General features: G+C 40.8%; 2 protein-coding genes across 3 annotated transcripts in view; one reads left to right on the top strand and one right to left on the bottom strand.

The window, feature by feature from the left end:
• Positions 1-14,556, bottom strand: part of TCF7L1 (transcription factor 7 like 1) — a 73,907-nt gene extending 59,351 nt beyond the window's left edge. Inside the window, exons 1-3 of one of the 2 annotated variants that reach the window (XM_089537369.1) lie at positions 13,831-14,556; positions 12,288-12,351; positions 9,409-9,539 (exon numbers count right to left, since the gene is read on the bottom strand). In XM_089537369.1, coding sequence (XP_089393495.1) covers positions 9,409-9,539; positions 12,288-12,351; positions 13,831-14,100 — 465 coding nt within the window. In that variant the 5' untranslated portion in view covers positions 14,101-14,556. Of the gene's footprint in view, positions 1-9,408; positions 9,540-12,287; positions 12,352-12,447; positions 12,468-13,830 lie in introns of those variants that run through there. The other variant, XM_089537370.1, reaches the window with a different exon arrangement.
• Positions 14,557-22,880: 8,324 nt separating this feature from the next.
• Positions 22,881-24,354, top strand: part of DBNL (drebrin like) — a 33,524-nt gene continuing 32,050 nt past the window's right edge. Inside the window, exons 1-2 of the mRNA XM_089539163.1 lie at positions 22,881-22,987; positions 23,487-23,528. The gene's annotated coding sequence lies outside the window, so the exon portion shown is untranslated. The remainder of the gene's footprint in view (positions 22,988-23,486; positions 23,529-24,354) is intronic.

Raw genomic sequence — 24,354 nt, 5'->3', positions numbered from 1 at the left:
TAAGGTCTTCAGGGGAAGGCTTTCTCTCTGTGGCATCAGCATCACGGGTGAGGACATGAGAGACTTCTCGGTGGCTGCTCCCTCCCTCTGGAAAGCCTTTTCACGGGAGGTTAGGCTGGCCCTCTCCCTGCTGGCCTTTCGCTGGCAAGCTAAGACTTTTTTTATTCAAGCAGGCTTTTAATATATAATCATAGGGTGGTTTTCGTAGCATATGTGTTTTAGTCATATCTTTTAACTTTTATATATTTTTATGTACTTTTATACTGTCTTTAGATTATTTTGACTGTTTTAAACTTTATTGTAATTTTTTAAAAAATGTTTTTAATCTGTGAGTCTTCTGGGAGAAAGACAGCATATAAATGAAATAAATATATAAGAGAATGAACTCATGTGGGGAGGTGAAGAGCAGGACACATCACCACACTGAGGATGTGTACTGCTTTTATGGCACACTGAAAAGAAGTTTCACGCAACCCTCATCCCCATCATGGTCTTAAAGACCACTGGTTTCCCTTATCCTTCTTGCGCAGCAATACTTTGACCGAAAGTATTGACAATACTTTGACTCTGCCACCCTGTTTCCTTCACTGCTCCCTGCTGCCCCCTTTCCCCCGCTACCCCTAGATCTTTCCACTGACCCCAAGGGAGGCTTACTGCCCACTTTGGGAATCACTACTCTAGAATTAAAGAAGGTTTTCAGTTTGTTTTGAATGGTCCCAGGTATCTGTTGAAGAAGAGAATATTGGTGTTGTCTTGTTGATGCTATGGAGTTGAACTACATGGCATATAGCGTCCTTCCCAGGTCCTGGAACCAAACTCCAGTGGATACCAAGGGCCCACTGTAATTTATTTCCTTTATTCCCCTCCACAGGTCACCTAGCATTTTCCAATCTTTACTATTTCTCTGCTACCACAGCTGCCACTTTTGAGCCTTTAGTCTCACTGTCCCATTCAGGTGATATGTTACCTGCCTCTTTTCATACATCATAGTTAAGTAATTGGACCATTCAGGAAGGCTATAGCACTTCTCACTCCCAGCTGGCAGGAAGCAAGTATATGAACTGTACGAGATTCAGGAAACAAAATTTAGTGCAGTCTTCTTTTTTTCCTTTTTCTTTTTTGTCCGCAGCATGTATTTTAATTATTGGATCTGTGGAAACAGTAGATTAGCACTGAGTTTGACTCATTTTGTACAGAAGGTGTTGACTGCACTTCCAGAGAGAAGAATACCCTGCAAATCTGAGAGCCTTGTTTATTTGTTTGAGGTAATTGAAACCAGGAATGCTAAAGCACCAAACCTCTCAAATTACTGTAGAAACCGAAAGATAAATTAAACAGTCCATTTCACTCCCAGCTATTTTCCAGCTGGGCTTATACCACTATGCTGCAAGTATGCATTTGTCTAGAAATTAGCAGCATACCAACACAAAGGTACCGATACCTAGCCTTTTTAACAGCAGAAAGTTTAATATTGTTTCCATTCTTCTGGTCCTGGCAGAGGTGACAAACATCTCCTATACATACTGACATCCATGCATCCAAATCACAGTCTTCAGTTACAATGAGACAACTTTCCCAGCGTACCCTCATTCTGCATTTATTAGGTAAGAAAGCAGCTGCAACTCATCCTAGTAAGCATATTTTCCCAATGCTACACAGAGCTTGAGGTTTATCTCATGCCTGAAGCAGTTACAGCAAGGATAAGAATGTAACAAAACAATAACTCTAAATAAGAAACAGATTTTTTACAAGGAAAAAAGTGGTTTCCCTAGAGACAAAGCACTCCGGCTTCTTCTGTCTAACTTTCTAGGACCCTTCCCACCACAAGATGTTAAAAAGAGCTGAATATATGAAAATAAAGCAGCCAGGAAAAGCAGCTCCTCAAAACCCAGCAAGCAACTTTAAACAAATATTGTAATTCAAAGCTCTTCTGTTGTATCTCTTTGTCGTTTGTAAATGACATATTTGATTGATTTCAGCTGTAAAAGTCACATTTTAAAGAAGTACTGTAATACTACTACATCATCCTAAGAAAATGTTCAGATTCTCTTCTTTCTGGATCCTCCACAAACAACACAAACCAGCTCACCTCAAAGTGAGATGAATTAGTTATGCTTAAAAACAATTATTCTTACAGCAGCACAACATGTGCATACATAGGGACAAAGTAAACAAATAACAACTGATTGAACTGGGTGATTTTATTTTTCAGTTAAGTGTCCAGGTATGATTAATCACAACACATTAAAAAAATCAAATCAAAGCCATGCTCCCATCCTAAAGACTGGAGTGAGGCTTTGGTGTGGCTTCTGGCCTTTTAGGACGCATTAATCATTTAAACAGCATACCTCCAAAATGACCCGAAGCAGCTTTATTTTGGCCGGTCTGTATGGGGCCTTATATTACCTTTTTGTGAAAAGAGACAGGAAGAAATTGAGGAAGTATGAGGTAGGAGCTTTCTGAACTGACATTGCCTAATTCAGAAGTATTTACACCAGTGTTACTCAACTAAAGATCTGTGGACTGCCACCAGTTCCTCAGATATTGGTTGTCAGCCTGTGGAAATTTTCCAGGAATAAAATAAACTGTTGCTATCAATGCAAACAAATATGGTGCTGGACCCTGGTACAATGGGGGTGAGGGGCACAAGTCCACCACATTAGAGAGCTTAAGAAGGACTGAGCTCCACAGTTTGCAGAACAAGGAAAATTACAATGCTGGTCAGAGGAAGGAAGATGAGAGAGGACTCTTAAAAAAGAGATGACCAATGCAGTAAAGGAACTAAAGGCAATCCTACCCTAAGGTGAACCTATTGCAGGATTTAAGGAGTTTTGCCTTTGCTTTCTACTGAGGCTGAGAGAGGTCATTCAGTGGGGGTTTTTTCATGGCTGAACAGGATTCGAAGCCTGGTCTCCAGCGTTGTAATCCAATGCTCAAAACACTACACCACGCTGGCTCTCTGTGATTTAGAACCTTAGGCAAAGTTAAATGTTCTCATGTTTCAGCAGCAATCTGGCATCTTTCTGGGTGAACTTTTGGGAAAATGTCCACACAGTAAAACCCCGAAAAGTTCTACATACTGTATATACTCATGTATAAGTCTATAAATTTTAGTTAATAAACTGACCCCAAAAACTTGAGTCGACTTATCCACGGGTCAATGTAAGTACTGTACTTTAACTCTTATTAAAAACAGGGCTATTCCCTGGTGAAAGGCAAGAGTGTAATTTGTCCTGGAAGCACTGACCCTCCTCTATTCTCTCATCTATACTGCCTTTAATATGAGCACAAACAGTTATGCCTGCTGGAATTTTGTACCTTCTTTGGCATTGTTTTCCTTGCTTCATCCTTTAGATCCTCTGTGACATGCGCCTAAGTTTTACCCTCGACTTATCCATGGGTCATATCAAAATCCATAATTTTGGCCTCCAAACCCACCATCGACTTATACATGAGATCAACTTATAGTTGAGTATATATGGTAACTTCTGGAGGTGAGTGAACAATTTCAAGAGTTTGATTTTTTTTAAGATAAAGAATTGTTCTACATTTAGATAAAAATGGGATCTCCTGATTTATAAATTAATCTCTCTCCAACAGTGATGGCAACAGAAACTATTCTGCTGTAAACTATTCTAAGTTATGAAAAAGGCACAGTACAAGGTTTTTCTAAACATGCAACATGCAAAATGCAATGTCTTTACAGGAATGCATTCTACACACATAGATTGCATCCGTGTGTCCCAGTGTACTGGAACTGATGTCATATCCCTTCTGGTTGCAATTTTCATTCCCAAAAAAGGCTCGAAGTATTCGGGGATAGATAGATAGATAGATAGATAGATAGATAGATAGATAGATAGATAGATAGACAGACAGACAGACAGACAGACAGACAGACCGACCGACCGATCGTTGTCTCTTTTGGAGAGCTCTGAGAGCTTTGGGAGATTCCCTGGAAGCCTCAGAAACTTCAAATATGGGGTTTGAGGATCTCATGTGGCCCTTGGCCACATATTCTCCACTTCTGTTCTACAGGAATCTTAATACATTTCACTTCATTTCCCCCTTAAAGATCTTTCAGACTGAGGATCAGTTTATGCAAAACAGGTTGGTTCCAGATTTTGTCAGTCTTAGAAGATGTCAACCGAAATCAATGTGATTTACGCTAATTTATAATGACAGAATCATAGACCTGGGAAGGACTCCATACTCCATAGCATCAAAAAGACAATACCAACATCCCTTTCAACAGATACCTGGGACCATTCAAAACAAACTGGAAAACCTGCTTTAATGCTTAAGCAGTGATTCCCAAAGTGGGTGGTTAGACCCTCCACGGGCTAATTATATAAGTAAGAATCAACCACTAATAAACAAAAAGAACAAACAAAACAGTAACACTTGACATGAAACCAACAAACACATTCAAAGTCTAGATGCCACACTGCCATGGAAAAACTCTATTCTTTTTTTATCTCTAAAGACACCACTCACAATAAATAGAACCTAGAGAGATTATTTTAATATATGTTTAAGTTTACATGGATGTAATTTGGTTCCAAAGCTGAGTCTGCAAGACCTGAACAGGTCTTTAGCCATTACTGAGCATGCAAATATAATAGCTAACATATTTCCCCCTGTTAAAAAGTAATTTTCTGTATAAAGATGGCACAACTGCCAAATTGCTTTTCCACCTTTCCAAAGTTTTCCAGTATCCCCTTAAGAGGGCTGCAAAGAATTAGGTACACTAATCCATTTACAACTCTGTTGAACAGCTAGTAAGAAATCTTGATTAGCTCAGCAGATTTTTTTAAAAACCTGCTTTTAATACAACTAACTTTTACAAAGTGGAGATAGCAGGTATCATCGTAAAACCATTACCACATATGCAAGAAGGAATGTCTATGATTATGCCTCCTATCACATATGTCTTCGTTGAAAACATTCAGATGTAGCTGTGTTGACCATTTAACAAATACAAACCTCGAAAGCTTGCAACAAGTATATTGTGCATTTTGGATAGCCAATAAAGGTATCACTGATGGATTTTTGTTTGTATGTCTTTGTTGTTGCTATTAACTGCTTTATCAAGTCAACTTCGACTTATGGCGACCCCACAAATGAGAGACCTCCAAGTCACCCTCTCATCAACAGCTCTGCTCAGGTCTTGCAGACTCAGGACATGGCTTCCTTGACTAAATCTATCCATCTGGAATGCAGTCTTCCTCTTTTCCTATTGTGTACATTCTCATGAGTACATCATCTAAACACAAAGGAAATATACTCTTTTTTCACTATCACTGTTTTTATCCATAAGCAATTTGTACAAACATATTAAGTTTATTTAACTAAAACTCATGTTTGAGTTACTGGGGCTTCTTTAATTGAGTGACAGCCTTATTAATCACGATTTAAAACTTCCTGGCATTACACACTTTTTAGTAGTCTTATGGATTAGCTCAAAGGCAATTTCTTAGTCTTCTGAATAAAGTAACAATACCGGTGTGATCCCTGATGAGGTAACTGATGGCAGATAAGACATGTTCATGGCACAACCAGGAGAATAATAGGCTCATGTTTAAGCATGATAAGGATGCGGGCAGAGAATCCCTAATGGCCACAAAACACAATAAGCTCCTCAGGGTTATGGCATTTGCAGTTTGGAACTGGAGTTGGGACATTTCTAGTTGGTGGTGCTCAGGGGGATTTAATTTGCTGTCTAACGCTTGGTCAATTTGCTTAATCACTTCTTTAAATGTCTGTGGGGACACACAATGTCAGCCCATTAACAGCTTTTAAAAGTCTTAAGTCCCTTCCTTAAATGAGAAAAGCAGAGCAAACAACAGAATAAAGGTTGTTAGTAGATTTGCTGCTGTGATTTAATTCTTTTATTTATTAGTTTGCCAGTCAAAATTTACAGTCAAGTGTTAAGTCACTGCAAAATGGACATCCTTACCCCTCCTAGGGCAAGCACAATACAACAAATAGCAGACATTTTCTCCTTCAATCCATTCACCAAACATGTGAGGGTTTTTTTAACCTTCAAAACAAGTTTTTACATGATATACACTCTTCAACTGATACAACTGAAAGTTAGTAGAGCTCTCTATAGAGTTAGTATTGTGCAACACAATACAGAAATTTGTAACCATTTGCTATCAAAAGAAAACATCCATGATGAGTTTTTGCAACCCACCCAACCAACACAATGCATTCTTTTTCTATACCTGACACATGAATATTAGGAAGCACACTGTAGTCTAAAAAGTTCCTCCTGCCAGATTCTACAGACTAACACAGCTATATCTTTGAATGCTACATCAATATTAGTTCATGTCTTGTATATAGGTTGGACTGTATTTTTAAAAGGCATACACAATTGAAATAGAAATAATAAAAACAGTGTTAAAATTCAGGAAATAAATTATATACATCTTTAAAAATTGGTAAATAAAAACAATGTAATCTTTGTAATCTTTCAGTTCTACATTTACTCTTTGGGAAATACCCTACAAAGAAGCCTTAAAATAATTAATAATTTAAGGCCTGAAACAGATGGGACAAAATGTGCAGCTTTCGGCGGCTTTGGAGGAGTGGCATGCAGGTAACGCATGCCCCTGACATGGCTGGAAGCCACTCTGAGTGCCGCTGGCAAAAAGAATGGCGAAATCTGCTCCTTGCTGGCAGCCTGTTTGGGACCATGGCAGTGGCTGCTTTCAGAGCAGGCCGCCCAGTTGCCGCGGTCCCCAGCCAATTCCAGGGCAATTGCAGCTGGAGTGGCAAGAGGCTGGTTTGTTATGGCACCAGACTGATTATTTCTGCAGTGTGGATGTAGCCAAAGTGTGCCATTCTATGTAGGAAATATATGTATGAAGCAACATTTAAACATATGGATTTTTTTTACAGTTCTTCATTGCCCATTTTAACAAAAGAGTACTACAAAGATCACTACATCATGACTATTAACCACTAAGATTAATAGTATTTGGTTTCTTCTCCTGATTGACCAGTCCTGGTTACCCAACTACAGTACAACCCCTTATCTGTGGGGGATACATTCTAGACTTACTACAGGTAATGAAGATCTCAGGTAATAGTGAACTCTGTACTTCCCACAGATGTTGACTATATAGAGTCATGCTGAAAGACCTTCAGATGGCTAGAGATACCATATTTTTTGGACTGGAAAAGTGAAACTGTGGGTATCAGTCCTGCAGATTGGGGGGTCATGCTGTATTCACTTTAACCAGGGATGTTAAAGCTAAGGACAGTAAAGACAAAATGCCCAAAATAGTTAAGATTAGGAGTTATCTGATGGTGCATACACTGTCATTTCCCCCTCTTCCATATGATTTTCCTTTTCCTTCTGTTGACACCTTAACACTAAATGTGGTTAGCTTTAACTGGGGCTTGCATACTAAAAGTATTGGTTGCATTAGCCCTACCCTGTGATTAATGCTAGCAAAAAAAGGGGGGTGGGGTAGTACATGATTCCACAACTCACCCAGTTTCTCAATCACAGTTAAGAGATCACAAGCATTACATTTCCACCAAATCTTGGATCAGACCAAAAAGCTTTTCTTGCAGTTGACAACTTCCTATCAGAAGCCCAATAGGACTCTTTCACTCAGCAATTTATACTCGGAGAAACAAGAGATAATAAGTAGCCATCATGGCTTGTTATTTTGTGCCTTCAAGTCTTTTCTGACTTATGGTGGTTCTAAGGCAAACCTATCATGGGGTTTTCTAGGACTGAAAGTGTGTATTACACCCAGTGGGTTTCCATGGCCAAGCAGGGAATCTAACTCTGTTGTAGTCCAACACTCATACCACTACATTATGACTATTAGCCATTATATCTTCCACAAATTTGTTCAGTCCCCTTTTAATTGCCAGCTATCACTTTCTGTGATAAAGAGTTCCAGTCATTCTGTGGGGCAATCCCTTCCTTCCTTGAATCTCCCCACCACAAAGATTTATTGGACAGCGCTGGGTTTTAATATTATGGAGGAGGGAGAAAAAAAGTATCTCCCTATCCTTTTTCTCCACACAATGAATTATTTTATTTACCTCTTTCATGCCTTTTCCCTAAATTATCTTTCTCCTAACCTTAAAAGATTCCAAGTTTGTAACCTTTCCACACAGGAAAGTTACTGCATTGATCATTTTGGTTAGACTTTTCTGTACCTTTTGCAGTTCTAAAATATCCTTTTACATGTGCAGTGAGCAGAACTACACAGAGTATGGCAAGTGTGGATGCATTCAGATTTGTATAAACATATTATCATATTTCCTAATTACCTGATGCAGAATTTGCCTTTTCCACAGTAACTGGCCAGCATTCTGTGTAATTGCACAGTCTTAAGTTGTGCTACTTATGAGGAATGTTTTGGATAATGTATAATAGTTGTAGCCAACTGACAGCAGCATAATCATTGTCCATAAAGTAGCACATTAAAATAAACAGTGTGTAAGCGTGCATTGTTTATACTCATTGCCTCTGCTCACTGCACACTGCGATTACACAATGGGTTGTCAGCCATGCTCATTGTCCACTGATCTAAACAGATTGCACTAAGCTGGTATTCAGCATAGTGGTCACATAATGTAACTCTACTAGTGAGCATTTGCTACACTGAAGCAATGCAGGATCTTGACATGACAAACTGAGCCACCAGAATCCTAGTGTGTTGTATATGAACAGTATGTAGGGAATACTGTTCAATCCCTTCTACATGCTGTGCTGGTGTATTGTGCTGGACAACTGGGTCAACATTTTCTTTAAGCTATACATCACAACTCTACAAACCCTCTTTTGCTTAGTCACCACTAATACAAGACATCTCAGACCAGTATTGTTGGTAATTTGCCATAGTCCAGCAGACTATCCTCCCTCAACCTTGGGTGTCTACATGTAGCTAGATTAATGTTCCCATTGCCTCCAGCCAGCACAGCCAATGGTGAGTTTCCAAAGAATACAAGGGTTTGTTGGGATGTGGTTTGTAAATGTGAAAACTATGTTTCCTTCAATCATTCATGCACCTACAATAATAATTTCCACATAAATGTGATATGAGGGAGGCGGAGCAAAGGAGAATCTATTAAACAAGAAATTATCTTCAACATACAATGGTGAAATCTCTTTAGTGTTGAAATCATTAAGCTGAAAATTGGGCAGAGTCATTATACAAGAGATTGCATATCTTCAAATCCCTTTCAAACTCTTTACCTGGAAAATAGATGTATTTAACACTATATAACAAGTTTCCCCTCCAATAATGTTTATTAGCTTGGGATATCAGCTATAAAACATAACTCTATAGCAAAGCAAAAGGGCACAAAAGGGATCTATTTGTTTCAAGGAAAAATTTTAATCACACCATAATCTTAAGCAAAAGTACTTACTGTGCGCGCACCACCTGGAGACAAAGCTCCACTTGGCAAATAGGGGCTTCCCAACTCTGGAATCATCAAGAAGGGATAACTTGGATAAGGCGTCCCTTTAAAAAAGCCTCCATCTTGCTGTCTTCTGAGTACTATGCAAGAAAAGGATACACTTTGCTAAGAGATATACAGGGTACAAACACACACAGCCCAAGGTAAAAATGGAGAAATTTTAAAAGGCAGACTATATTTAACGTTCAGCATTATTAGCAGAAGCACTACAATTACAAGGAAAGAAAGAAAATAGGAGTGATATTCACAAAGCATTTAAGCCCACTCATGACATATTTGATTCATTTTAAAATCAATGAAGCCCTCAAATCTTAAGAGAAATTTACTTTGAACAAACAGGATTTACTTCCAACTGAGTTTATGTCCGTGTAACTGATGATGTGTATGTTTAAGTGAAATTCTCACTAAGTTCAACAGGACTTCCTTCCAAGTAAGGAGAGAAGTGTATATATACATAGGACCATAATATTGGTTGAAATACTTTAGTCAAGAACTGGGAAAACACAGCTCTCCAGATTTTGTTAGCCTCCTGAACCCAACAGCTCTAGCTAGAAACCCTACATCAGAGATTAGGAAAATTATAGTTCCAACATCTGGAGGAGCAAAGATTCCTTACCCTTGCTTCAGGACATGATTTTAAGCACCAGTGTCACACCTGATAACACCAAAAATGAAACCTTTATGAAAAGTGTTTTCTTTTTGTACTCTTCACTAACATGGTATTATGTAGCTTTGTTGTTGTTGTTGTGAGCCTTCAAGTCATTTTTGACTTATGGTGACCCTAAAGTGAACCTATCATGAGGTTTTCTTGGCAGGATTTGTTCAGAGGGAGATTGCCCTTGCCTTCCTCTGCAGAGTAATAAAAACACATGCCTTCAAAGGCTGATCTACATTTCTAAATGACAGCTCAGTGAGACACCTATCATGGAATTGTAAGTCTGTACTCATAATTACACTACTGTACTCTAGGTATATTTTTATCAGTAATAACTGCCACCCAGTAATCATATGCACAAACACAAATGTAGATAGCAACCTCTACTTCATCCACAGGCAGGCAGGCAATTACAAGTGACGTGGGGTAGTATCCCAAAAAGGTGGTTGAAGTGAAGTGGGACACAGTGTCCACACTCCAGAATTAAAGCAGTTTGACACCACTTTAACTGCCATGAAACTATCCTACAGCATCCTGGGATTTGTAGTTTGGTGAGGCACCAGAGCCCTTTTGAGCAACCAGGCTGAATACCTCACCAAACTACAAATCCCAGGATTCTGTAGGACAGTGTCACGACAATTAAAGTGGTGTCAAATTGGTTTAATTCTGCAATGTGGCTACACCACCAATGAGCACCATTTGACACTGCAGTCCTAAACACATCTACTAGAGAGCAATTCCCCTATAACTTTACCAGACTTAATGTCTGAGTAAACTTTCTTATATCACACTATTAAGAAATTAAAAATTCAATCACCAAAAACATTCAGAAACAATCCCAATTCATTTCATTAAAAGTTTTCCGGTGCACAGCAGTATCAGCAGGCAAATTCCTACTTGCCTACTCCAAGATTGCTCTCCTCCTTTTATGTAGCAAGAGCCTGTGGCCCAAATCTACAGGTTAGTCCCAGAGGATATCTACTGAATCAATAGGAACTTGATAAACTAACACTTATGTAAGTTATATTGATCCAAAGGGTCTATTCCAGTTAAGAGTTTACAAATTTATTTGGCCTTATTTACTTGGAACGTATCCCCCATGCACTAATTTGAAATCATTAGGTTTGCTTCTGCAGAAGCAGGCTGAATAGGTTTTGTGGTGCATCTTTCACTAGCACTAAACTTGGAAGTAAAAGCAGAGTGAAATAATTCGACATGACTTATACAAAATAACTATCCACAACTATCCACTTATTGCTGGTAACTTCTAGACCCAACCTCTTAAAAAAGATTTGAGATTTCTTTAAAACGAACCAATTTTACTTTGCATACATTTTCACAGACTGCAGCTGCAGAGTCAATGCGTCCAGTTGAGTTTGCAAGAAAGTGTATTTGGTCGAAATGAAAGTCCTGCTGAGTGAAGGTCCGTTAAAATCCAACCAAACTTCAAACTTCCAAATCTCTGGCGGTGGTGAAAAGTGAGCTGCACTGATTTCCAAGCTGCCTACAGTTGCCAGGATCAGGGCCAAAAGTGGGGCAGCTAGAGCAAAAGCAAACAAGGAGGAGGGCCTGGCCAAGAGAAGCTCCACCTCGCCCCAGACAAGAAGGGAGGCTGTATACACACTGCAGAAATAATCCAGTCTGACACCACTTTAACTGCCTTGGCTCAGTGGCTGCATTTGCACTGCAGAAGTAATACAGTTTCACACCACTTTAACTGCTATGGCTCAATGCTATGGAATCCTGATAACTGTAGTTTCCTCTGGCACCAGGGCTCTCTGACACAGAAGGCACAATGCCTCACAAAACTACAATTCCTAGAATTCCATAGCACTGATCTGGAGCAAACTGGATTATATCTGCAGTGTGGATGCAGCCCGTGTTATGGATTCCTGGGACTTGTAGTTTGCTGTGGAACCAGAGCACTCTCTGACAGAGAAGGCGAATGGCCTGGCAAAAGTACAACTCCAAGAATTCCACAGCACTGAGCCATGACAATGAAAGTGGTGCGAAACCGGATTATTTCAGCAGTGTGGATTCAGCCTGAGAAGTACTTGTGGTTGTCATTTGGGAAGGAGAAGGCCCTCTCCTGCCCATTTCTAGCCCCGCCACCCACCCACCATAGCAAACATTCCCCTCCATTTTTGAGCGAAGAAACAAAGGAAGCCCTTACCTTCGGCCGGAGAGTCCCGCGGCTTCTGGAAACTTTCCCGGGGCTGTTGAGGCGCTCTCTCCGCCTGGAAAGGGGGGAAGGAAACACAAAGAACAGGGAGGGATGAGAGGACTGGATTCCAGCAGGCTTGCCTTGAGCATTTCAAACTGCGAATTCAGACCTTGAATCCTAAATGTAGACTGTTTGGAAATGTGTCCTTTTTTCCGTCCTTTTAAACTGTTGCACGTTCTAATTAAATTTGGTTAAACTGATGTTGGCCATTGTTGTTCCTTGCCTTGATCCCCATCGAGAGGCAGGTATGAAATAATAATAATAATAATAATTACAATTATAATTATTATCAAATCCTCCCAGCACTGATGTTCATTATCTATTGGTTGTTGTTCCCCTCCTCGATCCCTGAGGAGAGGCGGCTAAGAAATATTAATAATAATAATAATAATAAATTGTTGATTATAATTACTATTATTTTCTAATTATCAATAATTATCATCACTATAAAATCTCAGCTCCCTGCCAATGTTGTTAAACCCCGAGGATTAATAAAATTATTATTAATATTATTATCATCAGCAAACCACTCCCCCCTAAATGTTGTTCATTGTCAATTTGTTGTTCTTCCCCTGAGAGATGGGTGGAAATAATAATAATAACTACTATTATTATTATTATTATTAAATCTCCCTCCCAAATTTGTTCATTGCCAATTTCTTATTATTATTATCACCATCAAATCTCTGCCTCCCAAATTGTCCGCTGTCAATTCGTCTTGTTCCCCGCCTTGATCCCTGAAGAGAGATGAAATATTATTATTATTATTATTATTATTATTATTGGGTATTAAATAATAATTTTTATTTTAATAAATTTTATTGAGCAAAATAATAATAATAATAATGACATACAATTAAATTAAATATTAAATATAATTAACTATTATTATTATTATTATTATTATTATTATTATTATTATTATTGATCCCTGTGGAGTGGGGGGCTAAGAAATAATATTTATTATTTTAATTATTATTATTATCGATCCCTAAGGAGAGCTGAGTAAGAAATATTATTATTATTATTATTATTATTATTCTCAATCCCTGAGGAGAAAGGGGTAAGAAATAATAATATTTAATACTATTATTATTATTATTATTATCCTCATTATATCCTCTTTTCAATGATGTTGATCAGGTAACTGTTCCCCGCCTTGATCCCTGAGGAGAGGCGGGTAAGGAACAAGTATAGCAATAGCAAACAACAAATAACACCCCCCTTTCTCGGATTGTGTGTCCCCACTGGAGAAATAACCCGGTTTGGAACCGCTTTAACTCTTTGTCTGGCTCTTTGCTGTGGAATTCTGGGAGTTGGAGTTTGTTGTGGGGCCCAGAGCGGAGCAAAGCTCCGCTCTGGGCCCCACAACAAACTCCAACTCCCAGAATTCCACAGCAAAGAGCCGGATAGAGTTAAAGCGGGACCACTCCGGGTTATTATTTCCGCAGTCTGTACCCTGAGGCCTCTTCCTCCTTCCCTCCCTTTCTACCTCGGAGTCCGACCCGGAGGCGCTGCCGGCGGCGGGGCGGTTCTCGGACTCGTGGACGAGGGAGGACTTGAGCTCGTCGAGGTCCCCGTGAGCCGAGCCCCGTCCGCCGGAGCCCTTCTCCGCCTCCTCCTCGCCTTCGTCCTGGAACGGGATCAGCTCGTCGGGGGCGCCCAGGTCGTCTCCTCCGCCTCCGCCGCCGTCGCCCTCTCCTCCGCCTCCTCCTCCTCCGCCTTCGGTGCCTCCGGGTCCCGCGGGGGGCATCTGGGGCATGACGACGGAGTGGGCCCGGCGGGGTCCCGTCGTCGAGGCCGCCCCCGCCGCCGCCGCCGCCGCCGCCTGCCTGAGGAGCCCCGTCCCGGCCGAGGAGGGAGAAAAGTTTCCCCGGCAGAGGGCTCCTCGAGGAAGAAGGAGGGAAGGGAATATGGCGAGCCGAGGAGAAGGGAGAGTTCGGCCCAAAGAAAAGTGGCCTCCTCCGCCTCGTCGTCGTCTGAGGGAGGCTGGGTCCCTGCTCGGCCCACCCGGGGAGGAGGGTCGGAAATGGGAGCCAGGGGCGAAGGAGGAGGAGGAGGAGAAGGGAAGGAAGGAGGGAAGGAGGAGCTCCTCCCGCTGCAAACCGACACCCCGAGGCCGGGATGGGGAGAGGAACGCCCCGCGGAGGCCCAGGCGACCCCCGCCCGCCTCACACTCCCACCGACGCCGCCTGAGGCGCAGTGTTTCCCTCGGGGTCTCTCTCACACACACAAGCATTGCCACTGTCCTCTGGGGTCCCCCCTCACAAACACAACCATAGCCACTTTGGTTCAGGGGTCCCACACACACACACACACACAGCAGGGTCCTCCCTCGCACACACACACATACGCAAAGACACACCACACAACCATTGCTACTTTCCTCTGGAGGTTCCTCACACACACAAACACAACTGCGGCCACTTTGGTTCAGGGGTCCCACAGACACACACACCACACACAACCATTCCCACTTTCATTCAGGGTACCCCCCCCCAAACACACAGAAACAACCGTGATCACTTTGGTTTGGGGTCTCCCCCCAACACACACACACACACACATATACCACAACCACTACCACTTTCCTCTGGGGTCCACTCCCACAAACACACACAAATATGACCACTTTGGTTCAGGATCCCACACAGGAAGAGAGAGACACACAAACATTGCCACTTTCGTTTGGGGTCCTAACACTCACACACACTACACAACTGCCTCCACTTTCGTTTGAGGTCCCCCACACAAACACAACCATGGCCACTTTGGTGGCCTCACACACACGCAAATATACACACCACGTGACCATTGCCACTTTTATTCAGGGTCCCACATACAAACACAACCATTGCCACTTTCCTCTGGGATTCCCTCCCCCCACAAATGCACCCAAACACAACCGTGATCACTTTGGTTTGGGGTCTCTCTCTCACACACACACACCCATAAACACACACAACACACAGCCACCGTCCCTTTCGTTTGGGGTCCTTCACACAAACAGAACCACAGCCACTTTGGTTCAGGGTCTCTCACGCACACAAATACACACCCCACATGACCATTGCCACTTTCATTCAAGGTCCCCCCACACACAATCACAACCATGGCGACTTTGGTTCAAGGGTCCCCCCTCAGCTTGGTTTCCTGAAACCTTCCCTCATTGTAAATGGAGAGTTCACCCTTTTTCCACATCTCCACAGTCCCCTCTCTACATTGTGTTGCTTTTTTACTTGTTTTAAGACACTAACACCCCAAATCCACAAAAACGGCGATGCTTTTACACAGGGTGACCAGATGTCCTAACCCCAAAGGAGGACAAGGTGCAGCCAAATGGAGGACATTTGCCAAACCAAAGTTTTAAAAACAGCACTCCTATAAATGTAAATCAGTGCTCTTTACTCATGTTCAAAATGGAGGACCTTTTGGAATACCTGCTGGACCTGAAATTTGGAATGGAGGATATGTCCTGGAAAAGGAGGGCAGCTGGTCACCACAGTTTTATGGGGCCCTCCAAAATGCACAAAACACATGAGGCGAGGTGTTAAGAATTGCGGTTGTGGTTGTTATGTGCCTCATGGCTTAGGACTTATGGCAACCTGAAGGTGAACCTATCATGAGGTCTTGTGTGCCTTTGCTGTTGTTTGTTGTTTGTTTTAGGTCATGATTTTAAGCGCCAGTGTCACACCTGATAAGACCTCTGGCTTGGCTTCAAGGTGACCACAAAGGAAACCTTTATGAAAAGTGTTTTCTCTTTGTATTCTTCACTAACATGGGCATTATGTAGCTTTGTTGTTGTTCTTGTAACTGTGTGCCTTCAAGTCGTTTCCAGCTTATAGCAACCCTATCCTGCGGTTTTCTTGGGATGTTTCTCCAGAGAGGGTTTGCCATTTCCATCCCCTGAGGCTGAGAGAGTGTGACTTGCCAAAGGGCACCAAGTGGGTTTCATGGCTCAGCAGGGATTCGAACTCTGGTCTCTAAAGTCACAGTTCAACACTCAGAGCACTACTCCACACTGGCTCTCATATACAAGAGGAAGAAAAACAGTCACCCCTCCATATTCACAGATTCTTTAACCACTAACTCAACCATCCATGGCTTGAATATATATATTATCCCAAAAAGCATATATAAGGGACACCATTTTATTATGCCATTATGTTTAAAGGGACTTGAGCATCCACAGATTTTGGGGATGCAGGGCTCCTGGAACCAAACCCCAGCAGATACAAGGACCCACTGTTTGACAAATGTTAGTCACAGGGCTGCATTGTGGTCCAAAACACACTGCAGAAATAATCCAGTTTGAGACCACTCTTAACTGGTTTGGCTCAGTGCTTGGGAATCCTGGGAATTGTAGTTTATTGTGGCACCAGAGCTCTCTGACGGAGAAGGCTAAATGTCTCCCAAAACTACAGTTCCCAGACTTCCCTAGCGTTGAGCCAGGGCAATTAAAGTGGTCTCAAATGAGATTGTTTCTGCAGTGTGTTTTGGACCATTGTCACGATGTTGTTGTGTTATGCGTTGAGATGGTGTGGAGGGATATCCATGCAGGCATGCCCTTCCTCCTCCTGGACCTGTGGCACTGGAGACAAAGAATCAAGGAGATAAAATTTGAATTCCAATAGCAACACAAAAAGGTATTTCCTCTGACATCCAAGTTATCTCCGTTCATTCCTTGTGAGGTCACAACCCTCCTTTCCCCGATGAAGAAGCCAGTGGAGCTTCGAAAGCTTGCATCATGTATTTTGTGCATTTTAATTGGTCATATATAAGTTTTGGGGTGTTGTTGCACTTTGCTATATGGCCAATGTAGCTGTCCCTAAAATAGGTTTATTTGTTTTAGTTACTGAACACATGGTTTTCAAAGTGCTTTTATCATTCTAAATTGTATTCTGTTTTTAAACAAATGATCTCTTTCAATATTATAGTAGTTTAATTCCATTTTAATTCACAGATACAGCCGTGTTAGTCTGTGGAATCAGTATGTAGCGAGATCTTGTAGCACCTTTGAGACTAAATGAAAGAAAGAAGTTGTCAGCATGAATTTTCGTGGGTTAAAGTCTGCTTCCTCAGATGCATTTGGTCCATTTTAAATGTCAACTTTTGCAAGTTTTCAATTGTACTGTGCTTTTGGACTGTAAGATGCTCTTGAGTCCCAATTTTGGGGAGAAAGCGGGATACAAATAATAGTAACAACAAGAACAACAACAAGAACCAAAGGAGCAAGGAGAAAAGGTTAGGGTTTTTTTCCTCTTCTTCTTTGGTCTGGTTTCCTAGTTGGAAAATAGGACATTTTTGTGTACTCCAAACCCCCCCTTCTTCCGTCTCCACCATTCTCACACGGAAAGGGATGTCTCTTCCTTTCTCCCCCTCTCCATGAAAAAAATGCATTGTAGGACAGTTTTTTAAAAAAACTTGCTGTTGTGTATTTCAGTTTCAACTGACTGTAGAAAGATTGTGCTTGGCCTGATCCTCTGCAAGATTGCTTTCGGAAGGAAGGCTGTAACCCTGAACACGCTTGGCGGAGAGGAAATCCCGTTGAATTGCGAGGGAGTTTCTCCTCAGTAAGCAAACTTGCACTGCATGTCCCACTGGTTTCCCACGGAGCTAATGAGCGTAGGATAGCTGCTTCGACAGACTTGATTGTATGCATATTTTCTCAAAAGTTAAGTACCACTGAGTTCGTGCCAAATTCAGAAATGCAACAAATTCCACAAGGGATCCAGCTGTGTTTTAGCTGAGCTGGAACATACCTCTCTCCCTTGCATTTACCTCTAAGTGAGGAATGTGAAGCCCTCTAGATGTTGGTTGGATTGCATCAACATAGCCAGTGTTGAGGGATGATGGGAGTTGCAACCCACCCACAAATGGAGGGCCTAATCCCTGGTTTATTCTTGTTTTGGAGAGTTCGTGACAGTGAACATGTTTCCCCTCTCAATTTTGATCCTCACAACTCTGGGTAGTAGATTAGAATGAGAGATCGTGATTAAATGTACATTTGTGTCAAGATGCATCTGTCCTTTCCCTACCAACTCCAAAATGTAACTTACAGAGATCTATGGGAATGATCTGAATGATCTGTCAGGTGTCTGTCTGCTACTCATGCTATATAATAATTCTGTAAAGAGTCATTATATAACAGGAGCTAAACCACCAGGTTGTTGTAGAGATTAGAATAACAGAAATGTTAAAGGTTGGGGATTTGACAGCCAAGGATGGGAAGAAATTCTTAGTAGAACTTTTGCTTTTTGTGTAAAAAGGACCAAGTTCATTCCCTGGCACCTCTGGTGTTGCTGTTTTCTCTTTGTTGTAATATTGTGTCACAATACTGGACAATACTGGGTTAGATGTGGACAAGTAGACAATACTGGGTTAGATGGACAAGTAGTTTGATTTGTTGTCAACTCAGATTCAAAGACGATCCAGGCAAAAATCTAAATCCAGAAGGTTGGGTTTATTTTCATGGAATTATACGTTTCCTCTTTTTCCCCTTTTTATGTTAGGTTTGTTTGTTCAATTAGTGTTAAATTTTCTAGGTAGTTTACATTTTTAAAACAATTTTTATTTTATCATATTTTTATGATGTTTTATGTTGCATATTAGTTAATCTGGTAGTGATCACATGCCATCGATGCATGACTTTTATGTTTCAACCCATTTAGATTTAAAATACACAGTTATGTAAGTATACTATTTATTTACATTTAGAACCTTTGCACCCTAGTTTTCAGTTCAGGAAAATAATTTAGGAAATAACAGCTTCCAGTTATAATAAGACAACATAAAAAAGGTTTTGGGGACAGGGGGGTATTGCTGGAAATTTCATGAAATAATCTTCATTTTTTGGTTTAGAAAAGTCATGTTAGAAATGTAGTGCTCTTTCTGAGTTATACCATGTTTTGTTGATTTATGTTTATTCAATATTGTAACTTTCCTTGATTAATTATATATCGAATGCTTGATCTGTCAGTAGTATTTTTTATGAGCATAGTCATTTGAACATGTGTTCAAGCATACATCATCCCCCTCTGGCGGCCAAATTGTGCTCTCCCTTTTAGGACTTTGTCATGTAGATTACAGTAGGCAGATTTGGATTAGACAAAAGAAACAAAGCAGATGAGCTTCTGATAGATTTTTGTGAACCCAACAACTTATTCATTGCAAACACATTTTTAATACAACCAGAAAGAAGGCTATACGCATGGACATCACCAGATGGTCAACACAAAAACCAAATAGATTATATAATTGTGAAATCGAAGGCTTTCATGGCTGGCATCCATAGTTTTTTGTGGGTTTTTCGGGCTATGTGGCCATATTCTAGAAGAGTTTATTCCTGACGTTTCACCAGCATCTGTGGCTGGCATCTTCAGAGAATGCTGGCATGGAAGAGAGTGGGTATATATTGATCCTGGGTAAGGAGGAGTGATTCCTATGTTAATCTGTGTATTGTTCTGTTGTTGATGGCCGGGCCTCAGGGTAGGAGGATATGCAAAAGAGGATTAGTGTCTGCTAACTGGTGATCATTGTCTGCTGGGAAAGCCTCTGACCCTGAGTGGTTTCTCATTTGCATTTGCTGAGTCCTGGTTTTGGTGTTCTTCAGATTATATAATTGGAAGTAAAAGATGGCGGAACTCAATAGACCAGGCGCCGACTGTGGCACAGATCACGAATTACTCATATCAAAAATAACAGTAAGACTCAAGAAGAAAACAAAACCAGTGATTATATCAAAGTATGATCCAGAAAATATCTCAACATAATTTATTGACAACATAAGAAACAGATTCGCATTACTAAATATAATAGACTGAAAACCAGAGGAACTATGGTCTGAAGCCAGGGACATAATAAAAGAAGTATGCGGACAGACACTTTCAATAAACAGAAAGAAATAGAAAAAACCATGGATGACAGAAAAAACACTGCAAGCAATAAAGAAAAGAAGAAAAACAAAAGGGATATAGGAACAAACTAAGAATTATGATAGAAACAGTACATTGGCTTGTGCGGAACGATAAAGAAAATTACTACAATGACCAATGCAGAGAAATAGAAGACAACAACAAAAAGGGAAGAACAAGAGATCTATTTCACAAGATCCGGGAAATCAAAGGAAAATTCAAACTGAGGACTGGGGTGCTCTATGTCAATAAAATGTAATTCAAGACCAGGAGGGGATAAAAAGACATTGGGTGCAATACACAGAAGAATTATACAAAAGAAATGACAAAATGAAGGACACATGGAACGAAGAAACATATGAAGATGAACCCAAAATTCTAAAAATTGAGGTGGAAACTGCAATAAGAGAAATAACAAAAATAAATAAATAAAAATCACCAGGAACAGATGATATCCCAACTGAACTGCTGCAATCCACATTGACAGAGTCAACTCTAGTACTAAGCAAGATATGTCAACAGATATGGATAACAAAACAATGGCCAACAGATTGGAAGTGATCAATATACATCCCCATGCAGCAATGACAGGACCATAGCACTGATCTCCCATGCAAGCAAAATCATGCTCAAAATTTTGCAACATAGACTCCAACCATAGATGGAGAGAGAAATCTCAGCGGTTCAATCAGGAAAGGAAGATGCACTAGAGACCACACTGCAAACATATGATGGCTAATGGAGCGCACCAGGGAATTCCAAAAGAAAATCAGCATGTGCTTTATAGACTATAGCAAAGCATTTGACTGCATAGATCATAAAAGGCTATGCAATATCCTTAAAGACATGGGAGTGCCAACACATCTGATAATCTTAATGAGGAATCTGTACTCAGGACGAGAGGCTACTGTCAGAACAGAACATGGAGAAACAGAATGGTTCCCAATTGGCAAAGGGGTCAGACAAGGCTGTATCCTTTCACCCTATCTGTTCGACTTATATACATATTATTAGAAAAGCAGGCTTGGACAAAGCAGAAACACACCAAAGATAGCAGTAAAAATGTATAAATATATGAGCTTGGGATGTCATATTTAAAAGTAGTTAGTTACTATTGATAATCTCAGTGGTCTCAAAGTAGCTACGTGCCATTATGGCCCAAATTTTATTTATTTATTTATTATCCCGCTTTTCTCCCAAAAGGGGATTCAGGTTGCTTACAATACTTTTCTTTAAAGGATGTTAAGGTAAACATTTGCTTTTCTATTCTCATAGGTAACTGAACAGTTGTTCTAATTACTTTGAGAAATAATGAATACGTCAGTATGAGACACAGCATTTAGTCCACCTCCCCCATTTATTGACACTTGGCATGTTACACATATCTGTAACTATAAGTTATATGAGCATTGCAAAAGGAGTGAACTTTTTTCTTGCTATGATACAGTTGTAACATAGTTTAATGATACCTTTGTTAAGAATTTTCTTTAAATGGTAACAATTAATTACAACCAACATGCTACTTCCATGCCTTGATAAATAGTGTGGAGGAGGATGATAATGTAAGTGGCACTGATTGCCTCTGTAATCTTGGAAAGCAGCCTGCTTGGGGAAGGTGGGATCAATTTCGGTTTTTGTATCTTTGTGTCTGTGTGTTCTCTTGGATGAACAGCTTGATACCACAGTATTCCTTGATCTCAGGAAAAAGAACTAAACAGGAGTCTCAAATCCCAGCTGTGTGGAGCAAGACCGGAGTGTTAATAATGTGACTGTAATGACACGCAAGGGAGTATCCTTGTGGTCTCAGGGAGTTCAGCATTCCTTCAGAGAAAGCAGCTTTCGATTCCCATGCAGAATGCCACGCCTTTAGCTCATTGCAGTGGCTTCTGCATTCCAAAACCTGTTTTCTTTTTGTAATGTTTTTTTTTTCAGGAGAGGGGAAAGATATATTTTATCTGCTGTTTATCTCCACCCTTCCCATCTCCAAAGACTGAAGCCAGAAAGAAAGGAAGAAAGAAAGACATTTGGTGTTGGGGCAAGTGTTAGGAGCAATACTTGATTGACAAACTAGGGCCCCAATGGAGCTCATTAAACCCAACCTCGTTTCTCTCCTGGGAGGCTTGAATCCTAAACCCTGTTATTCTGCTATTAGAATATTTTGACTCTGTTGATCAATTGAATGTCTCCCCCCGCCCGCCCCCATGGTATTAATTCAGTTTGGAGCTGCAGATGCTTTTTCTGCTAATGAAGAACCTCGGCATGAGGTCAGCAGGAAAGGTGGGGCAGCCCTTGCCGGAGGACCTGGAGCAGACTACAGAGCCCTAATTATTCATGAAGACCCCTCTGGCTGCAAATACCCTCCCTACCTCCTCTGCCTTCTCTGTTCAAGCGGGTTCTTTCCCTTCCCCCATTGCCACTCTCCACCACATATTTTTTGAAGTGAAAGAACATTTAACTAGGAAAAGATAAGAATTCAAACTTCTGTAGAAAAAAAAATAGAGAGCAATTAAATAATTTTAAATTATGTTGGCTAACATTTGTTTTGAGCCACTCTAAAGAGATTTGGCAGAATATCATTTTTGAGGTCATACTAAAGCCTTAACATTTGATAAGGATCTAAAGGACTTTGGTTTATATTGAATGATAAATACAAACTTTACATTTCTGTAGGTACAAGCAAATTCTCTGAGAGCATGGAAGAAGCTTCCATTATATCCAGAGGACTCAAGTACTGAGGTATCTAAAATTAACTCAACATGTACAGCTGTGTTTCTCAAACTTTTAGGTCATCATGCCCTAATGGGGAGGTCAGTGGCAAATCACATACTTTCCATGTTGAAGGCCCCAAGGTCAATCCTTGGCATCCACTTAAAGTATCCCAAGCTGCTAGGGCTGGGAATATGGCCTGTCAGACTACTGAAACAGCTTCTCTGAAGAAAATAGTTCCCAGTTGGAGTTTTCCCTGAAAATAACCTCTGTAATAAACTTATCTTGTCTTTGTATCCCTTTGAGGATTTCTAACAAGCAGTACTAGGCCAAAGTTGGCCTTACCATCAGGCAGAATGAGTTAGCTGCCTCAGGAAAGCGCATAGAGGGTCTCATGAAAGGGCAGACCATTTTTGGCTATTTAATCATTCCCTGGCATAATTTTATGGCTATGGATAGCAAGAAGTACTTATGAGATTTCTTTCCCCTTGTGTACCCAATTAATTCGGCAGGCTTTGTGCATTTACAGCTCATGTTCCGGAAGTGGAGTGGCTCGTCTCATCATTTTGGGGTAAGGTGCACCCTCACTCTCATGTTCAGACAATGTGCTACCCCCAGTTCTGGATATCATACAGTACACTTTGAATTAAGATGTGTATATGCAATTTGCTGTTCTGCCTCAGGCAGCATATCATACTGGGCTCATGGTCAGTTCATTGTATTTCCCACTTGTAAATTCACAAAAATTATATGCGCCTTCCAAACTTACAAATTGCAAAAAGACAGAAAATATCAACCAAGATGTTGTATAAGCTTTGCAAGTACTTTGCAACTATAAACACATATTTAGAAATAATGACAGGAATTTAAATTCAGCTATACAACTTTTCAACATATTGGGCAAGACTTGGTCCAGCGTGCTGAGGGCAGAGACATTGTGTAGATATTGTGCCTTATACTGCACTGAGTCAAATCATGAGTCCATCTAGTTAGCTTTGGCAGCAATTCTCCTGGGTCTCAGATGAGATTTTTTCCAAGCCCTACATGGAGATCTCTTGTGTTCCCTCCTAGTCTTCCATCCAAGGAAACTCAGCCCAAACCTATTTATTATCCAGCCTGTGTTTAGTTTCCAAAATCAGATCAGATTGAGTGTGCTCAAGGTGGCCTTAAGCAAATATGTTACTTTGCTAAACCTCGGTGAAGCCAGGAGTGATGGGTCAAAAAAGGCAAGCTCATCCCACTCACTGTCTCCTTTTCTAGTCATTTGCAGAAGGCATTTTAAAAAGGAATGTAGTGGCTTAGTGGTTAAAATGCCAATTCTGACAATCGTAAGGTTGGAAGGGTAGTTCAAGGCCCAAGTGCCATGTGATGGCATGATGTCCAGTCACTAGTCCCAG

The sequence above is a fragment of the Sceloporus occidentalis genome, unplaced genomic scaffold (genome assembly GCF_023333645.1).
Source record: "Sceloporus occidentalis isolate IW3139 unplaced genomic scaffold, rSceOcc1.0.p SCAF_9, whole genome shotgun sequence".
In the NCBI taxonomy this organism is placed as follows: Eukaryota; Metazoa; Chordata; class Lepidosauria; order Squamata; family Phrynosomatidae; genus Sceloporus; species Sceloporus occidentalis.
Note: the sequence above shows the minus strand (reverse complement) of the source record. Positions and strands in the feature narration are given on the sequence as shown.